Raw genomic sequence first — 22,480 nt, 5'->3', positions numbered from 1 at the left:
GTGAGAAAGACCTATGAGAATCTTGCATTTGTTACCGTTACCTTATTTGGCCGTGTGTATGTGAAACTTGATGCTACATGAATGTATATGAGAACACATGCTTTGTCTCTCTTTGTTCACTCACTCTGGAGAAGACGGAGGCTACTGTCTCTGATCTTTGTCAGGGTGAGTGAGGCTTGCAAGCGGGTTGAAATAAAATAAAGGAATACCTATAAATCCGACTCAGCCTTTGACTGAGACCAGACTGAGGGCAGAAAGAACTCAATTTCATCATTCCCTGCAACTGAGTTGCAAAAAGAAACCCCACTTTGTTACCATGAAAAATATGCACCCTAATTTCTAGATCAATTTCCAGAGCCAACATTAGCCGGGGAAATATGTACAGGCCGCGGATATATTATACCAGAGTGTGGGATCACCTTTAAGGAAAAGTGTTCTCTGGGTTCGGAACAGCAGACCGAAGGGAAAGAGCTGGTAATTCCAAGGCTTGAGCTGTTCCCTGACATGGGCAAACCTTTTGGAAGATTAAATGGTTCACTGGAATGAAGCTTCTTATGAACATACACATGCGGACACGAATCACTCACAGAGTTATTCTCGCTGGACTGACATCCTGTTATTGGGCTGGTAGCCACTAGGAAATCAAGCAACAAAGGACTTGTATTTATGGACCGCCTTTCATGACCCCAGGATGTCCCAGAATATTTTACATCAATGGAGTGTTTTTGAAACACAGTCACTGTTGCGGCCAATTTGCACACAAGGCTCCACACACAACAATGTGACAACGGATAATCTGTTTTAGTGAAAGCTTTGACAAAGAGTCATCCAGACTCGAAACGTTAGCTTCCTTCTCTCTCCACAGGTGCTGTCAGACCTGCTGATATCATCCAGTATTTTCTGATTTTGTTTCAGATTCCAGCATCCGTAGTAATTTGCTTTAATCTGTTTTAGTGGATTCCCATTGATGGACACATATTGGCCAGAACACTCGCTCTTTTTTTGAATAACACCACGGGTATCATAGAATTTGCAGTGCAGAAGGAGGCCATTCGGCCCATTAAGTCTGCACCGACCCTTGGATAGAGCATCCTACCCAAGCCCACATTATCCCCGTAACCCCACCTCACCTTTTTGGCACAAAGGGCAATTTATCATGGCCAATCCACCTAACTTGCACATCTTTGGACTGTGGGAGAGAACTCCGGAGCACCCGGAGGAAACCCACGCAGACACGGGGAGAACGTACAAACTCCACACAGACAGTGACCCAAGCCGGGAATTGAACCTGGGACCCTGGAGCTGTGAAGCAACTGGGCTAACCACTGTGCTGCCCCATCTTTTACACCCACCCAAGCGGGCAGACGGGGTTCCTCGGTTTGGCCTCGTACGATGATGGCACCGGTGACCGTGCAGCACTTTCTCAGCGTTGCACTGGTAAAGTGTTCCCGTCTCTGGCGGCTTGAATCCACAGCCTTCTGACACGGAGCGAAGTGTGCAACTGGATCACGGCTAACACTCATCTCTGAGCACTCCCAGCTCAAATATGAGCAGTGGGAACCCAGGTTTATAATCATATCCAGCGGCTGGGTGGCATGGGTTTACCATCAGCAGGAAATACTTCAGATTACCAACAGCAGCTGGGTTTCCTCTGCGCATATTTAAATGTTAAATATTTGCGCTGGAAGGGCACAGGGCTGAGTATCAGCTATGTAACTGATAGCTCACTACTGGCCTATCCAACAACAGCAACATTAATAAAAACACAGAGAGAGGGCTGAACAGAGTTTAGAACTTATTATTATAATCATGGTATCAAAAACCACCAATGTCTAAAAGAGAAGTAAATTAGTTACAGTATGAATGGTTAAATGTAGCGAAAAGCCTAGACTGTCAAAGGAAGAGACATATAGCACCACATTTCGAAGCCCAGTGAAAGACTGAGTGAGACTGCATTTAAGACACACTTGCAACTTCAGACCACAAGAATAGACATTGCTTATTCTTGGGATGTGCCGTCTATTGGCCAGTTTTTACTGACTGTAGAGAGTTCAGTCGCTGCAGATTTTGAATCTTGTAACATATTGTTTCCTTCATAGTCATTTCTAACATTCAATGCACTCTTTTTTTTCATAAAATTTAAATGATTTTCTATTGAATTTAGAAAGAGCCCAGGAACTCCAAAATGCCAGTAAAGCCCCTTTTCAAATCCTTCCCGGTGCCATTAGGTGAGACAATCTCATGGAGAGGGCACTCACACCTTTTAGTTTCAGTGTGTGACTGCATTAAAACTATAGAAACCATAGAAATGTTACAGCAGAGGAGGCCATTCGGCCCATCTTGTCCATGCCAGCCCGAGGACACCCAGGTGCCCTTTCCAATCCCATCTTCTTGCACCCGGTCCATAGCCCTGGACCTTAGAGCACTTAAGATGAAGATCCAGGTACTTTTTTAAAAAAATGTTTTTATTCTCATTTTCACATTTTCCTTCAAAATATACTCAACGCCATCCAACCTCTGAAAGAGTACCGTACATGATACCCAAGAGTTGTACCCCCCCCCCCCCAGTCTCCAGCTCCTCCCGTTCACTGCCTCTTGTAAAACTCCTCCCCCCCAACCTCGGTTTCTTCCCCCCCCAACTTTCCACCCCGGCTAGACCAGTCGGACCCTGTTCTGCTAGCCTCCGATGGCTGCAGCCCCTCCCCCTACCTCACTCCCGTTCACTGGCCGGCTTAAACCGGCCAGCGTGGAGGCCCCCGCCCGGGTCCCTTTCCCCCTTGCCCGGCCCTAGGAAAGCCCAGAAATCCCCTTTTAGCACACAAACCCCGCATATCCACCTACACCCCAAAGAGCCCTCATTTCGAGTGAAAGTCCCATCACTTCCCTTATCCAAATATATACAACATTGGCTCCTTTAGCCCATACACCCGCACGCAATGAAACAAAAAAAAAAGAAGAAAATGCAGTCAGTCATGAGGTTACATCGGCACATGGCCATTTCTCAATTTCTCAGTTCTGCCACAGTCCTTCTGCCTTCGCAAACTCGTCAGCTGCTTCCGCCGTTCCAAAATAAAAGTCCCTGAGCTTGTAAGTCACCCTCAGCTTCGTTGGATATACAATGCTGCACTGCACCTTGCTAATGTACAGTGCCCTCTTCACCCGGTTGAAGGCAGCCCGCCTCCTCGCCAGCTCCACCGTAAAGTCCTGGTATACACGTATACCAGCTCCAGCCCACTGCACCACCCGCTTCTGCTCGGCCCAGCTCAGGACCTTCTCCTTCACATTGTACCTACGGAAGCACAGAGTCACTACCCTTGGCGGCTCACTCGCCATTGGTACAGGCCTCCACGACAGATGAGCCCGATCCAGTTCATATCGGGAGGGATCCTCCCCCTCCCCCAATAGTTTTGCCAGCATCGCGGCAAAATACCCAGTCGGCCTCGGTCCTTCAACTCCTTCGGGCAGCCCCACAATCCTCAAATTCTGTCGCCTGGATCTGTTTTCCATTATTCCTCGCAGATCCTTGTTAATGTCCATCACCTTCCGCATCTCCTTCCCCATCGAGGCAAGTTGATCACCGTGCTGCAATAACGTCTCCTCCACTTCCTTCAGCGCCTCCCCTTGCTCTCGCACCTCGGCCACTGCGCTCACCACTGCCGTCATCACCGGGGAAATCGCCTCCTCCACCAGCGCACCGAAAACCTCTCTCATCTCCTTCCTCATTGTCTCCATGTATCTTGTAAACTACCTTTTGAATTCCGCAGCCATCACCTTAGTTATTTCTTCAGCCGAAAGCAATGCGGCCTCCTCTGGTGCTCCAGCCTCCATTTTCCTTGGTGGCCCCGCGGTGACCTTTCCACTCCCCGTCTTCTACTGTGAAGACTGACGCAAAGTACTTATTTAGTTCCTCAGCTATTTCCTTGTCTCCCATCACAAAATTACCAGCGTCATTTTGGAGCGGCCCAATGTCAACTTTTGCCTCCCGTTTGTTTTTAATGTATTTAAAGAAACTTTTACTATCATTCCTAATGTTACTGGCTAGCCTACCTTCATATTTGATCCTCTCTTTCCTTATTTCTCTCTTTGTTATCCTCGGTTTGTTTTTGTAGCCTTCCCAATCTTCTGACTTCCCACTACTCTTTGCCACATTATAGGCTTTCTCTTTTGCTTTGATGCATTCCCTAACTTCCTTTGTCGGCCATGGCTGCCTAATCCCCCCTCTGATAACCTTTCTTTTCTTTGGGATGAACCTCTGCACTGTGTCCTCAATTACTCCCAGAAACTCCTGCCATTGCTGTTCTACTGTCTTTCCCACTAGGCACTGCTCCCAGTCGATTTTCGTCAGTTCCTCCCTCATGCCCCTGTAGTTACCTTTATTTAACTGTAACACCTTTACATCTGATTCTACCTTCTTTCTTTCAAATTGCAGATTGAATTCTACCATATTATGATCACTGCCTCCTAAGTGCTCCCTTACTTTAAGATCTTTAATCAAGTCTGGCTCATTACATAACACTAAGTCCAGAATGGCCTGTTCCCTCGTGGGCTCCATCACAAGCTGTTCCAAAAAGCCCTCCTGTAAACATTCAATGAATTCCCTTTCCTTGGGTCCACTGGCAGCATTATTTACCCAGTCCACTTGCATATTGAAGTCCCCCATGATCACTGTGACCTTGCCTTTCTGACATGCACTTTCTATTTCGTGGTGCATTTTGTGCCCCGGTCCTGACCACTGTTAGGAGGCCTGTACATAACTCCCATTATATTTTTTTTGCCTTTGTGGTTCCTCAACTCTACCCACACAGACTCCACATCATCTGACCCTATGTCATTTAGTGCTATTGATTTAATTTCATTCCTAATTAACAAGGCAACCCCGCCCCCTCTGCCCACCTCCCTGTCTTTTCGATAGGTTGTAAATCCCTGGATGTTTAAATGCCAGTCCTGAACCCCCTGCAACCATGTCTCTGTGATGCCTACCACATCATACCTGCCAGTCACAATCTGGGCCACAAGCTCATCTACCTTGTTCCGTACACTGCGCGCATTTAAATATAGCACCTTTAATTCTCTATTGACCGTCCCTTTTTGTTTTCTTAGTGTGGTGGACCTTGGTTTACTGAGCCTTTCCATACACTGTGTCATATTTTGTGGGATGGGGACTATCGTAACCTCTCCTGGGTGCTCCGTTCATGAGTCACAGAAAACTAACATGGAGATACAGCAGATATTAAAGAATGCGAATGGAATGTTGACATTTCTAGCTAAAGGAATAGAGTAAAAAGCAATGGAAGTGTCGTTGCAACTATACAAGACATTGGTGAGACCGCACCTGGAGTACTGTGCACAGTTTTGGGCTCCTTATTTGAGGAAAGATGGTATTGAGGTATTGGAGGCAGTTCAGAGCAGGTTCACTAGGTTGTTGAAGGGTTTATCGTATGAAGAGAGATTGAACAGTTTAAGCTTATTATTATTACTCTCTAGAAGAATAAGGGGAGATCAAACTGAGGTATACGAGAAGAAAAAAGGTATGGATAAAGTAGACGTGGAGCGAATGCTTCCTTTGTGGGGCATTCCAGAATGAGAGGTTGTAGTCTTAGGATAAGAGATAGCAAATTTAAAGCGGAGTTGAGGACAAACTACTTCTCCCAAATGGTTGTGAATCTGTGAAATGTGTTGCCCCAGAGTGCGGTGGATGCTGGGACAGTGAGTAAATTTAAAGAGTTAGACAGATTTCTATTTGGTAATGGGTTGAAGGATTATGAAGAATGGGTAGGACAGTGGAATTAAGGCCAGGATGACATCAGCAATGATCAAATGGCGGAGCAGACTTGATGGGTCAAGTGGTCGAATTCTGCTCCTATATCTTATGAACTTATAATGATGGAGAATCCACAACTCCCTGGGATAGAGAATTCCAAGAATTTGAACGCTTTAGGTGAAGATAGTTCTCCTAATCTCAGTCGTAAATGGTAGTCCTTTATACTGAAACTGTGCTCTCAAATTCTAGATTTCTCAGTCATGGGGAATTAACCTTCAGTGTCATTGCTGTTAGGATACATCAAAATTGGCTAGGACACGAGAAAAAAAAACTTTCCTATTCTTCAACAAAATGTCTTCACATCTCCAGTGCTGCAGCACTCCCTCTGTACTGCACGTCAGCATCAGTCTTGATTTTTGTGTCCAGCTCTTGGAGTGAAACTTCAACCCACAACCTAGTGACTCAATGAGAGAGTTATAGTTGATACAGCTAAGATTTTTCTTTTTAATTCAGTCATGGGATGAAGGCATCGTTGGATGGGCCAGCATTTGTTGCCCATCCCTCATTGCCCTTGAACCGAGTGCCTTGCTGGGCCATTTCAGAGTAAATTTAAGAGTCAATCACATTGCTGTGGGTCTGGAGTCACATGTAGATCAGACCAGATAAGAACAGCAGATTTCCTTTCCTGAAAGACATTAGTGAACCAGATGGGGTTTTCCCAGCAATTGACAATGGCTTTGTGATCATAGAATCCCGACACTGTTAGAATGAGGTCATTCACCCATTAAGTCTGCACCGATCCTCCAACGAGTACTCTACCAAGGCCACACCCTGCCCTATGTCCATAACCCTCGCACATTGATCATTACCAATCCACCTAACCGACACATCTTTGGGCTGTGGGAGGAATCCGGAACAACCGGAGGAAACTGGAGCACCGGGAGGACCCTCCCCTCCCCAATTAGGGAGAGAAATTGAGTACAAAGAAAAAGATACTGCAACACACATACTTTTTAAAGACAGTAAGAAGTCTTACAACACCAGGTTAAAGTCCAACAGGTTTGTTTCAAATCAGTAGCTTTTGGAGCGCAGCTCCTTCCTCAGGTGAATGGAGAGGTAGGTTCCAGAAACATATATATAGACAAAGTCAAAGATGCAAGACAGTACTTTGAATGCGGGCATTTGCAGGTAATTAAGTCTTTACAGAGCCAGAGAGAGGGGTAACCCCAGGTTAAAGAGGTGTGAATTGTCTCAAGCCAGGACAGTTGGTAGGATTTTGCAAGCCCAGGCCAGATGGTGGGGGGTGAATGTAATATGGCATGAATCCAAGGTCCCGGTTGAGGCTGTACTCATGTGTGCGGAACTTGGCTATAGGTTTCTACTCTGCAATTCTGCATTGTCACGCGTCCTGAAGGCCGCCTTGGAGAACGCTTACCTGAAGATCAGAGGCTGAATGCCCTCGACTGCTGAAGTGTTCCCCGACTGGAAGGGAACATTCCTGCCTGGCGATTGTAGGGTGATGTCCATTCATCCATTGTCGCAGCCTCTGCATGGTCTCCTTTCCTTTCCTACAGCGTATGAGGTAGACAGCGTTGGCCAGATCGCACCTGGTGGGTGGTGTTCTCACGTGTAATGGTGGTACCCATGTCAATGACCTGGCACGTCTTGCAGAGATTGCCATGGCAGGGTTGTGTGGTGTCGTGGTCGCTGTTCTGAAGGCTGGGTAGTTTGCTGCACACAATGGTTTGTTTGAGGTTGCGCGGTTGTTTGAAGGCAAGTAGTGGGGGTGTGGGGTTGACCTTGCCAAGATGTTCATCTTCATCGATGATGTGTGGCTCTGTAAAGACTTAATTACCTGAAAATGCTCGCATTCAAAGTATTGTCTTGCATCTTTGACTTTGTCTATATATATGTTTCTGGAACCTAGCTCTCCATTCACCTGAGGTAGGAGCAATGCTCTGAAAGCTAGTGATTTGAAACAAACCTGTTGGACTTTAACCTGGCATTGTAAGACTTCTTACTGTGCTCACCCCAGTCCAACTCCGGCATCTCCACATCCTTTTTAAAGAGAATTAGCATGGGGCAGAACATGTTTATTCTGTGAATTAACAAAACTGTATCCAGTCTCAGATTTGTATACATGATGTAAAAAGTTGAAAACAATTTTTGTTTTCAGTAGGCAGTGTAAAATTTGGCCTATTTTTTTTCCTGATTGCAAATCCAGCTGCTCTTCATAAGGTCTCCTTAATGTTGGTACTGAATTTGCTTGTGGAAATAGTCTAGCCTGCGTACGAATATGGTGGAATCCCCTTCACACCCAATCCGGTAACCTGGAAAGCAAAATAAAAGGATTTTCATTCATGTGGAAATTTTCCTCAGGGAATGATTATGTGTCATTGAATGGAATGAACCCTCGGCTCATTCTGTGAATAAACCTGGAAAGTTACATTGAGTTTTAAACATGAGGTTCTGCATTGGTTAAGGTAGCAAGTACTTGAGTTGCACACCCGAGCAAGATTTCAGTCTCTACCCCGAGCTAAGCAGGACTGAAGTTTGCCTTCTATAGCTCTGGATTAGGAAAACCAGCTGAGATTTTTGCTTCTGATTGCACTCTCACTGCCCAGTGATCCCCGAGTAGAAAGTGGAGAAGGATAGATGGAAAAAGGTTAAGCAGTCTGTGGCTGGATAAGGCTGGGCTACGATGCCTTCATGAAGCTTGATGCCATTCGCACAGGCATTGCCCACCTGGCAAATACCAGTGGACAAGAACAAGTCCAAAATGGAGTCAATCACTTTGGGAGAGGAGGTGGCAGGAGAAACTTGGTATAAATAGGAGTTAAAAAAAAAGAATAAAGCTGACTGAAAATGAAATATTAATATATGTTATTCAACTTAGGTGCCTTTACATTCTGTCCTGACAAGGTGTTTTCTTTTTTAAACCTGCTGTGTCCAGTCATTTTGCACTTGCCAGCAATACATCATAGAACATAACAGCGCAGTACAGTCCCTTCGGCCCTCGATGTTGCGCCGACCTATGAAACCACCCTAAAGCCCATCTACACTATTCCCTTATCGTCCATATGTCTATCCAATGACCATTTGATAACCCTTAGTGTTGGCGAGTCCACTACTGTTGCAGGCAGGGCATTCCATGCCCTTACTACTCTCTGAGTAAAGAACCTACCTCTGCCATCTGTCTTATATCTATCTCCCCTCAATTTAAAGCTATGTCCCCTCGTGCTGGACATCACCATCCGAGGAAAAAGGCTCTCACTGTCAACCCTATCCAATCCTCTGATCATCTTGTATGCCTCAATTAAGTCACCTCTTAACCTTCTTCTCTCTAATGAAAACAGCCTCAAGTCCCTCAGCCTTTCCTCATAAGATCATACCAGGCAACATTCTGGTAAATCTCCTCTGCACCCTTTCCAATACTTCCACATCCTTCCTATAATGCGGTGACCAGAATTGCACGCAATACTCCAAATGCGGCCGCACCAGAGTTTTGTACAGCTGCAACATGACCTCATGGCTCCGAAACTCAATCCCTCTACCAATAAAGGCTAACACACCGTACGCCTTCTTAACAACCCTCTCAACCGGAGTGGCAACTTTCAGGGATCTATGTACATAGACACCGAGATCTCTCTGCTCATCCACACTGCCAAGAATCTTACCATTAGCCCAGTACTCTGTCTTCCCATTATTCCTTCCAAAATGAATCACCTCACACTTTTCTGCATTAAACTCCATTTGCCACCTCTCAGCCCAGCGCTGCAGCTTATCTATGTCCCTCTGTAACTTGTAACATCCTTCCGCACTGTCCACAACCCCACCAAATCATCTGCAAATTTACTCACCCATCCTTCTACGCCCTCCTCCAGGTCATTTATAAAAATGACAAACAGCAGTAGCCCCAAAACAGATCCTTGTGGTACACCACTAGTAACTGGACTCCAGTCTGAACACTTCCCATCAACCACCACCCTTTGTCTTCTTCCAGCTAGCCAATTTCTGATCCAAACAGCTAAATCTCCCTGAATCCCATGCTTCCGTATTTTCTGCAGTAGCCTACCGTGGGGAACCTTATCAAACGCTTTACTGAAATCCATATACACCGCATCAACTGCTTTACCCTCATCCACCTGTTTGGTCACCTTCTCAAAGAACTCAATAAGGTTTGTGAGACACGACCTACCCTTCACGAAACAATGTTGACTATGTCTAATCAAATTATTCCTTTCCAGATGATTATACACCCTATCTCTTATAAACCTTTCCAAGATTTTGCCCACAACAGAAGGCTCACTGGTCTATCGTTACCGGGGTTGTCTCTACTCCCCTTCTTGAACAAGGGGACAACATTTGCTATCCTCCAGTCTTCTGGCACTATTCCTGTTGACAAAGATGACTTAAAGATCAAAGCCAAAGGCTCAGCAATCTCCTCCCTAGCTTCCCATAGAATCCTAGGATAAATCCCATCTGGCCCAGGGGACTTATCTATTTTCACCCTTTCCAGAATTGTTAACACCTCCTCCTTATGAACCTCAAGCCCTTCTAGTCTAGTAGCCTGAATCTCAGTAGTCTCCTCGACAACATTGTCTTTTTCCTGTGTGAATACTGACAAAAAATATTCATTTAGCACCTTTCCTATCTCCTCGGACTCCAAGCACAACTTCCCACTACTGTCCTTGACTGGCCCTACTCTTACCCTCGTCATTCTTTTATTCCTGACATATCCAGAGAAAGCTTTAGGGTTATCCTTGATCCTACCTGCCAAAGACTTCTCATGTCCCCTCCTGGCTCTTCTTAGCTCTCTCTTTAGGTCCTTCCTAGCTAACTTGTAACTCTCGAGCGCCCTAACTGAACTTCCATGTCTCATCTTTACATAAGCCTCCTTCTTCCTCTTGACAAGTGTTTCGACTGCCTTAGTAAACCACGGTTCCCTTGCTCGACCACTTCCTCCCTGCCTGACAGGTACATACTTATCAAGGACACGCAGTAGCTGTTCCTTGAACAAGTTCCACATTTCCATTGTGCCCATCCCTGCAGTTTTCCTCTCTATCTGATGCAACCTAAGTCTTGCCTCATCGCATCATAATTGCCTTTCCCCCAGATATAACTCTTGCCCTGCGGTATATACCAATCCCTTTCCATCACTAAAGTAAGCGTAATCAAATTGTGGTCACTATCACCAAAGTGCTCACCTACCTCCAAATCTAACACATGTCCTGGTTCATTACCCAGTACCAAATCCAATATGGCCTCGCCTCTCGTTGGCCTATCTACATACTGTGTCAGGAAACCCTCCTGCACACATTGGACAAAAACGGACCCATCTAAAGTACTCGAACTATAGCATTTCAATATTTGGAAAGTTAAAGTCCCCCATAACAACTACCCTGTTGCTTTCGCTCCTATCCAGAATCATCTTTGCAATCCTTTCCTCTAAATCTCTGGAACTTTTCGGAGGCCTATAGAAAACCCCTAACAGGGTGACCTCTCCTTTCCTGTTTCTAACCTCAGCCCATACTACTTCAATCGACGAGTCCTCATCAAACGTCCTTTCTGCCACCGTAATACTGTCCTTGACTAACAATGCCACCCCTCCCCCTCTTTTACCACCTTCCCTGAGCTTACTGAAATATCTAAACCCCGGCACCTGCAACAACTATTCCTGTCCCTGCTCTATCCATGTCTCCGAAATGGCCAGAACATTGAAGTCCCAGGTACCAACCCATGCCGCAAGTTCACCCACCTTATTCCGGATGCTCCTGGCATTGAAGAAGACACAATTTAAACCACCTTCCTGCCTGCCGGTACACTCCTGCAACTTTGAAACCTTACTCATGACCTCACTGCTCTCAACCTCCTGTATACTGGAGCTACAATTCAGGTTCCCAAGCCCCTGCTGAACTAGTTTAAACCCTCCCGAAGAGCATGAGCAAATTTCCCCCCCCGGATATTGGTACCCCTCTGGTCCAGGTGTAGACTATCCCGTTTGTAGAGGTCCCACCGAGGTCCCCAAATTTATGTTACATGTCAGTTATGGCTCAGTGGCTAACACTCTCGCCTCTGAATCAAAAGCTGGTCTTGAGCTAACAACTTAGCGAAGGTACCGTCCTCTGGTAAGATATTGAACCAACACCCACTCTGCCTTCTCAGTCTATAAATGATGCCATGCCATTAGTTTGAGGAAGAGCAGGGGCGTTATCCCAGTGCACCAATATTTATCCCTCAACAGACATGTTTGAAAGGTTATCTGGGGCGGGATTCTCCGACCTCCCGCCGGGTCGGCGAATCGGCGGCATGAACCCCGCCCCCCCCCGGCCGCCGAATTCTTCAGCACCGGAGATTCAGCAGGGGCGGGAAACGTGCCTCGCCGGTCGGCGGCCCCCCCCCCCCGCCGATCCTCCGGCCCGCGATGGGCCGAAGTCCCGCTGCTGCTATGCCGGTCCCGCTGGCATGAATTGAACCAGGTCCCTTACCAGCGGGACCTGGCGGCGCGAGTGGGCTCCGGGGTCCTGGGGGGGTGGGGGTGGGGGGGGGTGCGGGGCGATCTGGCCCCGGGGGGTCCCCCACGGTGGCCTGGCCCACGATCGGGGCCCACCGATGGCCGACACGTAGGTGACCCCCTGCGCATGCGCGTGGATGACGTCAGCAGCCACTGACGCTACCGCGCATGCGCGGACTCCTGCCGGCCGGCGGAGTCCCTTCGGCCCCGGCTGGCGTGGTGCCAAAGGCCTTCCACGCCAGTCGGTGGGGCGGCAACCACTCAGGCGCGGGCCTGGCCCCTAAAGGTGCCGGCTTGGCCCCTAAAGGTACGGAGGAATCCTTTGGGGCGGCCCGACACCGGAGTGGTTCACGCCACTCCATCCCGCCGGGACCCCCCGCCCCCGCCGTGTAGGGGAGAATTCCGCCCCAGGACATTATCACATTGCTCTTTGTGGGAGTTTTCTGTGCACAATATGGCTGCCACTTTCCTGAAAGAAAATTGGAATTGAACTGAAATAATTGATCTCAGCTAGGTGCTGGACTAGGTGAAGGGCAATTTATCCAGGATCTTCACTCTAGTTTGCTATTCAGTGAACTTTGCTGGCAGGCGTATCTGTGTGAATGGCAGCTGGAAAAATAGATTGAGGTTGGCTCTGGGGTCTGCATATATAAGTAACCAGCTGAATGCTCAATGTCTAGCTTCAGTCTTCAACTCTGGCCACTTGAGTGAGGTGGAGGTTGCCTGCCATTATCTCTGATGCATTAGTGCCTTAACGGAGGAGAGAAGCTAAAACGGGCAGATGTATCCTTCAAATGTTACCCTCTCACTAACTGTACTCAGCATATGGTACAACAAATCCACATACCTTAAAAATCCCACCAGCCTGCGGTTCTCTCTGAAGTGACTCTTTGTCCATTCTTTTGGTAGCTGTTGTTACATAAAGATCGGAATAATCCTTTCCTCCAAAGCAGCAAGATGTGGTTTTGTGAACAGGCAATTTCACCGTCTGCATCCTTTTACCTAAAAAATACATTCTTCCTCAGTCACTTGTACAATTTTGTGCAGCGAGCTAAGCTGCGACTCCTATTATTACTGCAGCTCTGAGAGCAACAGGACCCAGTACATGTATAATAGCCGCCAAACTCAGGTAGAAGCAGGGATGAATGGACAGCGGGTTTAGCTGGCAATGGTGGGGAACATTAATGACAATGAGCAGGACAAATGGTTACTGGCAGAAGAGAGAAAAATAAAAGTAAATAAACAGGAGAAGGGAGCGGGGGTTGGACAATGGGGGGGATGGCAAGAAGAAAACACAAGCTTCTAACAAGGGGAAAGCTCATTAGATACGACATTCTAATCATCATGCCTCAGAAACCCGGACAGTAAGTAAAGATCTGTGGAAGAAAATCGAGCCCTTTGAAATGTGGGTGCTGAGACGTATGTTAAAAAATTACAGATGCAGGACCAATGAAGAGGTGCTTTAAATTGCAAAAAGAACTCTAAGAAATAACACCAGAAGGGCAGCACGGTGGTGCTGTGGTTAGCACTGGTGGCTCACGCCGCCGAGGTCCCGGGTTCGATCCCGGCTCTGGGTCACTGTCCGTGTGGAGTTTGCACATTCTCCCTGTGTCTGCGTGGGTTTCGCCCCCACGACCCAAAGATGTGCAGGGCAGGTAGATTTACCATGCTAAATTGCCCCTTAATTGGAAAAAATGAATTGGCACTCTAAATTTATTTAAAAAAAACAAATGACACCAGAAAAGAAAATGTCAGTGTTTCAGCCATTTGATCAGAGCTGAAAAGCGACAATGATCTCTTCTGGCAACGTGGAGGGCAGCAGAAAGAGGGGTGGCCTGGCGTGGTTCAATGATGGGAGTTCACAGAGGGGTTGCAGACGAGCTAAAGTGGATGTGTGATGATGCTGCAAAACAGGCAAGGCTGGCATGCCATGGCAGAAGATCTCCTCGTAGGTGGCAGTAGAGAGGGGTGAAGCAACTGGGCCCAGAGCTTGACACAGGGGAAGGAGAACGCCAACATTTGCTGGGGATGGGAAGCAGGGTAGTAGCTCCATGGGACTGAACAGGAGGAGAGCCAGCATGAAGTGGAGGGTTCGAGGAAAAAAGGTGTTCGGCCTTTTCACCACTTGACCGAAGCACATCTCCAGGGACAAATCCTCCATCCACCACAGAGATACTCATCAACCCTAGCTGACTTTCCACAGCATTGACATTTGAGTTAAATGCTCCACTTGCTAGATATAAAAGCTTTATCCTGCTTCAAAAAAAAAAATCTTAGTCCTCAGATATCTGTGATTGGATCCATCCTCTTCCTGCGAGTGCAGAATCTGCCAGTGATATTCAATTTTACCTTTTCACCTCTCTCCCAATCTGTAAGAATGCGGTCCAACATCATAGAGTTCATAGGGTGGAATGTTCAAAGCCTGACCCCGGTGGTGGCGGGGGCGTAAAACGGGGTGAGCCATTCAAATGTCCATTCAAAAATAGTCATAGAGTGTTTCACGACACAGGAGGCCATTCAGTCCGTCAAACCCCTGCCAGCTCTCTACAGAGCAATCCAGGCAGTTTCATTCCCTCACTCTACCCCTGCAGTCCTGAACGTTTATTTCCCTCAACAACCCATCCAATTTCCTCCGGGAATCATCGGTCATTTCTGTTTCCACCACCCTGGTGGGCAGCGGGTTTCAGGACATTACCACTCGCTGCAGAAAGAAGTTCTGCGTCACATTGCCCCCGTACCTATTGGCCGAAACCTTACATTTATGTCCCCTGGTCCTCATATCATCAGTGAATGGGAACAATGTTTTTCTTGTCATAATGTCAGAAGCTGTTATAATCTTGTACTCCTCTATCAAATTTCCCTTCAATCTTCTTTGCTCCAAAGTGAACAATCGCCAACTTCTCCAATCTAATCTTGTGGCCAGAAATTGATGCAGCAAACCATTTTCAGTATTTGGGGGTCCAGATAGCAAGGGGCTGCAGGAAATTCCGGAGGATGAACTACATGAGTCTGGTGGGAAAGGTTGAGGCAGACCTGCAACGGTGGGATGGTCTCCTAATCTCCCTGGCGGACTGAGTGCAATCGGTTAAGATGAATATCTTGCCGAGATTTTGAGTTTTATTTCAGTGCCTCCCCGTTGTACCTGCCTAAGGCGTTCTTCAGAGAGATCGACCAGCTTGTGGCTGGGTTTATCTGGGCGGGTAAGGGCCCAAGAATCAGGAGGACGGTACTCCAGAGGGAGAGACAAGTAGGGGGCTTGGCCTTGCCAATCTTTCAGTATTAGTATTGGGCAGCCAATGCTGAAAATGTGTTAGGGGTGCAGAGATTCAGAGGAACATAGAACATACAGTGCAGAAGGAGGCCATTCGGCCCATCAAGTCTCCACCGATCCGCTTAAGCCCTCACTTCCACCCTATCCCCGTAACCCAATACCCCTCCTAACCCTTTGGACACGAAGGGCAATTTAGCATCGCCTATCCACCTAAACTGCACGTCTTTGGACTGTGGGAGGAAACTGAAGCACCCGGGGGAAATCCACGCAGACACGGGGAGAAAGTGCAGACTCCATACAGACAGTGACCCAGCGGGGAATCGAACCTGGGACCTTGGTGCTGTGAAGCCACAGTGCTAGCTACTTGTGCTAACGTGCTGCCCACAAGGAGCTATGGGTCCAGGTGGAAGCAGAGCCTGTGAGGCGGGCAAGCCTGGGGCGTTGGTAACGGCTCCACTCCCGGTGGTGTCGAAGAAACATGTGACTAACCCGGTGGTTGTAACCACATTAAAAATTTGGCGCCATTTCCCTCAACATTTCAATTTGAAGGCTGCCTTGAGGCTCGCTCCCATCTGTGCAAATCAGTTACTCAAATCTGCTAGGTCAGATGTGAAGTTTAGGGAGTGGAAGGGAAAATGGTTGGAGAAGGTGGGAGATTTGTTTTTAGGGGGTTGGTTCGCTAGCCTGGGGGAACTGAAGGAGAAATTATGGGCTTACAGATGCTGATGGGTTCAGGTATCTCCAGGTGCGTAGCTGGCTCAAAAGACATTTTCCAGCCTTCCCGGTGAAGCTGCCTTGTACCTTGCTCGAGCGGATTTTATCCTGGCTCGGGGTCGGAGGTGGCCAGTACATCGGACTTATACCAGTGCATGGTGGGGGAAGGAGATGTGCTTCGTTGAATGTGTGAAGGCAAAGTGAGTAGAAGAACTGGGGCCGATTTTGGCGAAGGAGGTTTGGAGCGCGGCACTGAGGAGGGTGAATGCGATCTCGTCTTGGGCAAGGCTGAGTCTCATCCAGCTACAGGTAGTGTTTCGAGCACACCTCACGAAGGCTAGAATGAGTCGGTTTTTCGATCGGAGGATAGATGTGATCGGTGTTTGAGGGGGCCGGTGCACCAAGTGCACATGTTCTGATCGTGCTCAAAGCTGATGGGCTTCTGGAGGTCCACGTTTGATACTATATCGGCAATCCTGGGCATTGAGCTGGAGCCTTACCCACCAGTGCCAATTTTGTGGTTCTGGATGTGCCGGATCTCCGGATGGGGGCGGGGGCAGGTGTCCTGACCTTTGCCTCGCTTGTGGCAAGGGGACGGATCCTCTTGTGCTGGAGAACGATCACATGGCCAAGCGCCCCGGTACGGCTGGGTGACCTGATGGCGTTTTTGCACCTCGATAAGATCAAGTTCACTGTGAGAGGGTTGGTGGAAGGGTTTTTAGCGTAGATGCCGGCCATTTATAATGTACTTTAAAGAGTTGGTCACGGATAGCTGTTAGGGGGCGGAGACATATAGTGGAGGAGAGGGTTAGTGGTGAGATTATATTGTTGTGAGGGGAAGGGGGAGATTCTTACTGTGTTGTTATCATTCTGTGTTATTGTGTGCTTTGTATAAAAATGGTTAAAATTTAGAATTAAAACATTCGCCCCAAAAAATAATCGTGCGCCTAAAATCCTTCATCTCAGGAACCTTTCTTTTAAATCTTCTCTGCACTCTCTGAAGGACTCCCACATCCTTCTTAAAGTGGGGTGACAATTATTTTTGAGTCAAAATGTTCTCCAAAAGGTTGGGTGGGATTTTCCGGCCTCCCAGCGCTATGTTTCTCAGTGGCAGGAGGCGGTGCTAACAATAGAAATTCCCACTGAAGCCGCACCATGCTACTACGCTAATCCGGCCTTCTTGCTGATGACAAACACAACCGAGTGAAACCAGGGTCTTCTTCTCAACCCAGGCATGGGCTTGAAGCCTCATCATCCTTTTCTTCATTAAGACCCCTTACCCTCACCTCCACAACCTTGTGTCTGTGTTGGCTGATTCTCCGAAAGCTTCGCTCCAAAATATCCAACAGCTGAAAAATCTGCAAATGGTTTGTTTACCTGTCTCTGGGTCGATACGAAGGACTCTTCCACCATCGTAGCAGGCGACCCAGAGCTTTCCTTCACTATCGATGCACTGTCCATCGGGAATAACTTCTTCTTTTTCAAGCTTGTACACAACTCTTCGATTTGCTGTCAAAATAAACCAGTGTGGGACATTGGAACAGGAGTAGGCCATTCAGCCCGTCGAGCCTGCTCTGCTATTTAATACGATCGTGGCTCATCAGACACTTAAATGCCTTTTACCCACACTATCCCCATAACCCTTCACATTAATTGTTAATCAGAAATATACCAATCTCTGCTTTAAACATACACAGTGACTGAGTTTGCACAGCCCTCTGCAGTAGAGATTTCCAAAGACTTGCAACCTTCTGTGTAAAGAGATTTCCCCTCCTCTCAGTCCTAAGAGGCTTCTCCCTTATTTTAAAATTGTGCCCCCTGGTTCTAGACTCCCCAACCAAGTGAAACTCTTACCTCATCGATCCCATCTATCCCGTTAAGTAGGTTTCTATGAGATAATTCATCGAAACTTAGAGAATACAGGTCCGTTTGCCCAATCTCTCTTCATAGGACAGTCCCGCCATCCCTGGAGTTTAGCGTTTACCTATTACAAATCACCCCCACTTCCTATATGGATTTGCACTTTGGATTGAGTGGTGGTAGAAACTCTCATATCAGGGGCGTGATTCTCCCAACGGGAGTATAAGTGCCGACGCCGGAGTAAAACCGGAGTGTTTTACTCGGCGTCGGCGCCGTTCCCAGACCCCTATTCTCCCCTCTCCGTGGGGCTAGCAGGGGCGTCGCGCGATTTACGGGGCCGGGGCCTCAGCACGGCGTCAGAGACCCGCCGCTGTGGAAAAAAAGACGCGGCGCCTTGGGTCCCGCGCATGCGTAGTTGGGCCGGCGCCAACTAGCGCCCCCAGGCCGACCTGCACAAAGATGGATCATGGATCTAGGCTTGCCGGCGGAAGAAAGGAGGCCCGCCGACAGAGAGGCCGGCCCACCGATCGGTGGGTCCCGATCGCGCATCAGGCCACTCCGGAGGGCCTCACCGGGGTTGGAACCCCCTCCCCCCACAGGCCGCTCCCGGCCCTTGAAACCCCAGGTCCCGCCGGCCGAGAGCAGGTTTGAACGGCGCCGGCGGGACTGGCATTTTTTTCACTGGCCGCTTGGCCCATCCGGGCCGGAGAATCGCCGCAAACGGCGAGCGGCGATCCTCCCAACGGCACGGCGCGATTTGTGTGCTGCTGGTTTCGGCGGTGTGGGAGAATCGCGTGCGGGGGTCGGGGTGGCGCGATTTGTGTGCTGCTGGTTTCGGCGGTGTGGGAGAATTGCGTGCGGGGGTCGGGGTGGCGCGATTTGCACGGCGCCCCGGCAATTCCCCCACCCGGTTGGGGGGGGGGGTGAATCCCGCCCCAGGACTTTACACTGCACAATGTGACACTGGAGACTAACAATGAGGAGGCCTACCACTATCTCAGCACAACTAAGGTCAGGTCAGAAATGCAGCCTTGGCTGCATTGCCCACATCCCGTAAACAGATTAAAAAAATAGCTTAGCACATTCATCGTGATACTTACAAATCTTCCCTGTCTGCAGGTCATAGTCAAACGCATCCACGGTAAAAGATAAACTGTCAATGTAATAGAAGATCTTGTGATCGAGTGACCAGTCTAGACCATTGGAAACGTCCACCTGATCAAAGTGTTTGACAACAGAGTGATCAGTCTGCAACGTATAAAGAGAGCCCTGGTGCCTTTCAAATTCGCCAGGGCGAGTCTCCATTCCCATGGTGCCTGAAACAAAGGTTCTCGTTCACAAAGGGCTTAAAATATCACAAAGATTGCTGTACCTCCCGCCAGCCAATCTAGGCCATAAAATCTCAAATTGCACAGTGAAAGGGAACAGATTTGAGTCCTCTGGTTGAAGTTTACAATCAGATCAGCCATGAACTCATTGAATGGTGGAGCAGGCTCGAGGGGCCGAGTGGCCTACTCCTGTTCCTAGTTTGTACTTTTATTAAGATATTTCACTACTTCCCACCCAACTCACGCAGAAATAAAATTTCTCCCCCTTTCAACGCTTTGACAAGGAGTCATCCAGATTCAAAATGTTAGCTCCCTTCTCTCTCCACAGGTGCTGTCAGAACTGCTGCGATTGTCCTGTATTTTCTGTTTTTGTTTCAGATTCCAGCATCTGCAGTAATTTGCTTTTATCGTCACATTTCAAAAGTTCCCCATTGACTGTAAAACCCTTTCTGATGTTTTGAGGTTGCGTCGGCACTTTATAAATCTTGTTTAAAAATGTTTCCAATTATGGGGCAATTTAGCGTCGCCAATCCAACTAACCTGCACATCTTTGGGTTGTAGGGGTGAGACCCACGCAGACACGGGGAGAATGTGCAAACTCCACACGTAGAGTGACCCAGGGCCGGGATTCAAACCTGGGTCCTCAGCGCTGCAGTCCCAGTGCTATCCACTGCGCCACATGCCGCCCCGTGAGACAGCAGTGCTAACCACTGCGCCACCATGCCGCCCCTAAACCTTTCTTTTTTTTTTTATAAATGTTTTATTGAAAATTTTTTCCCAAACAACAATTTTTCCCCTCTTACAAAGCAAACGCAACAATAACAATACAGAAATTTTAAACAATACACAAGTAACAAAACCCCTTTATCTTTGACCTAAACTAAACCCCCCCCCCCCCCCCCCCCCCTCCCCCTGGGTTGCTGCTGCTGGTCATCTGTCTTCCCTCTAACGTTCCCCTAGGTAGTCGAGAAATGGCTGCCACCGCCTGGTGAACCCTTGAGCCGATCCTCTCAGGGCAAACTTTATCTGCTCCAGTTTAATGAACCCCGCCATATCATTTACCCAGGCCTCCAGTCCGGGGGGTTTCGCCTCCTTCCACATGAGTAGGATCCTGCGCCGGGCTACTAGGGACGCAAAGGCCACAACGTCGGCCTCTTTCGCCTCCTGCACTCCCGACTCTTCCGCAACTCCAAATAGAGCTAACCCCCAGCCTGGTTTGACCCGGGCCCTCACCACCCGCGAAATCACTCCCGTCACTCCCTTCCAATACCCTTCCAGTGCCGGGCCCCCTAAACCTTTCTATTGGACGTCTATGCTACCGTGTCCCGATGTTTGCTGCACGATACTGGAAACACGAATATTCCTTACTAAATTAACCTAGGTTCGACGTATTTCAATTTATTAAAATTTCTCTGTTCCATGGTTGTTTACTTAATTATTGGAAAGCAGCCATTTTTTATGTCACAGAATCAAATGGAAATATGACAGTCAGTATCAGTACCAGATGGCTGCATTGTTAAGCATTGAATTGAATTCCCTGTATTCCATTCCACCTCTTATCATAGTGAAGACTTGTCTTAATTGGACAGTTTGATTTACAGTACGTATAAAAATGGCTGATAATTACTCAATGCCCCATAACAATCTCTTTTCACTCCCACTCAAGCAACTCTCAAAACTGCATGGCCAGCATGGTGGCACAGTGGTTAGCACTGCTGCCTTACAGTGCCAGGGGCCCGGGTTCAATTCTGACCTTGGGTGACTATCTGTGTGGAGTTTGCACGTTCTCCCCGTGTCTGCGTGGGTTTCCTCCGGGTGCTCCGGTTTCCTCCTGCAGTCCAAAGATGTGCAGGTTAGGTGGATTGGCTAAGCTAAATTGCCCTTTAGTGTGTGAAGGTTAGGTGGGGTTATGGGGATAGGGCGGGGAAGTGGGACTAGGTGTGGTACTCTTTCTGGTGGTCAGTGCAGACTCGCTGGGCCGAATGGCCTCCTTCTGCACTGTAGGGATTCTCGGACCCTAAGATGGGCTAAGATTAGTTTCTTCAGTATACTTAACAAAAAAAATCATGACATTTGTTCAATGCCTAAACAGGAATATCAATAAATAAAATCCACTTGTTTGTGAGAATTGGTTTATATTCCCAAAACTCATTTCAATTAGGGTTCAGGAAGAGGTGTTACTGAAACACAAACCTGTTCTCACTGGTCACAAACCCGCAATGTACAATGTTCCTCAAACCCATTTAAATGCTCTTGAGATGCAGGAAGGTTGAACCAATCTGCTCCATTTGTTTATTTATCTCAAGTCTGAGCACAGTGGTGATTCACAGGGTCATCATGGGAATCAGGAACTGGAGTTTTAATTTATAAACAAAACATTGCAGTGAGGTGAATCATAGAATCCCTACAGTGCAGAAAGAAGCCATTTGGCCAATCAAGTCTGCACCCACACTCTGAAAGAGACTCCGTCCATGCCCACTTTCTCTCACTATCCTAATAACCGCTCAACCTAACTTACATATCCCTGGACACGAAGGAGCAATTGATCAGGGCCAATTCGCCCAACCTGTACATTTTTGGACACTAAGAGGCAACTTATCATGGACTGTAGGAGGACTGTAAGTATGTCATGGCCAATGTATCATGGACTGCAGGAGGAAACCGGAGCACCCGGAGGAAACCCTTGCAGACACAGGGAGAACGTACAAACTCCACACAGTCACCCAAGGCTGGAATTGAACCGGGGGGGGGGGGGCGGCGCGGTTGAGGGGGGGGGGGGGGGGGGGCCTTGTGCTGAGAGACAGCAGTGCTGCCCACTGTGCCATCGTGCCACCCTTAAGCAGACTTAACACCAGGATTTAATTACACCAGCATTGTCTAAAGCCACCAACAACATATTTTTATTCTTTGGTTGTGGGCATCGCTGGCTGAGGGCCAGCATTTATTGCCCATCCCTAATTGCGCTTCAAGTGCTTGCTGTACCCAGCCATTCCAGAAAAAACACAATTTCAGTGGACGTGGAGTCACGTGTA

At 48.0% G+C, this 22,480-nt stretch overlaps 1 protein-coding gene across 4 annotated transcripts in view; it reads right to left on the bottom strand.

The window, feature by feature from the left end:
- Positions 1-7,837: 7,837 nt before the first annotated feature.
- The window catches only part of LOC140392060 (regucalcin-like), a 33,418-nt gene continuing 18,775 nt past the window's right edge, over positions 7,838-22,480 (bottom strand). For 3 of the 4 annotated variants that reach the window (XM_072477271.1, XM_072477270.1, XM_072477269.1), the window contains exons 4-7: positions 19,221-19,436; positions 17,638-17,769; positions 13,123-13,277; positions 7,838-8,091 (exon numbers count right to left, since the gene is read on the bottom strand). In XM_072477271.1, coding sequence (XP_072333372.1) covers positions 8,041-8,091; positions 13,123-13,277; positions 17,638-17,769; positions 19,221-19,436 — 554 coding nt within the window. In that variant the 3' untranslated portion in view covers positions 7,838-8,040. The remainder of the gene's footprint in view (positions 8,092-13,122; positions 13,278-17,637; positions 17,770-19,220; positions 19,437-22,480) is intronic. The other variant, XM_072477272.1, reaches the window with a different exon arrangement.

Source organism: Scyliorhinus torazame, chromosome 15 (genome assembly GCF_047496885.1).
Source record: "Scyliorhinus torazame isolate Kashiwa2021f chromosome 15, sScyTor2.1, whole genome shotgun sequence".
NCBI classification, from domain to species: Eukaryota; Metazoa; Chordata; class Chondrichthyes; order Carcharhiniformes; family Scyliorhinidae; genus Scyliorhinus; species Scyliorhinus torazame.
Note: the sequence above shows the minus strand (reverse complement) of the source record. Positions and strands in the feature narration are given on the sequence as shown.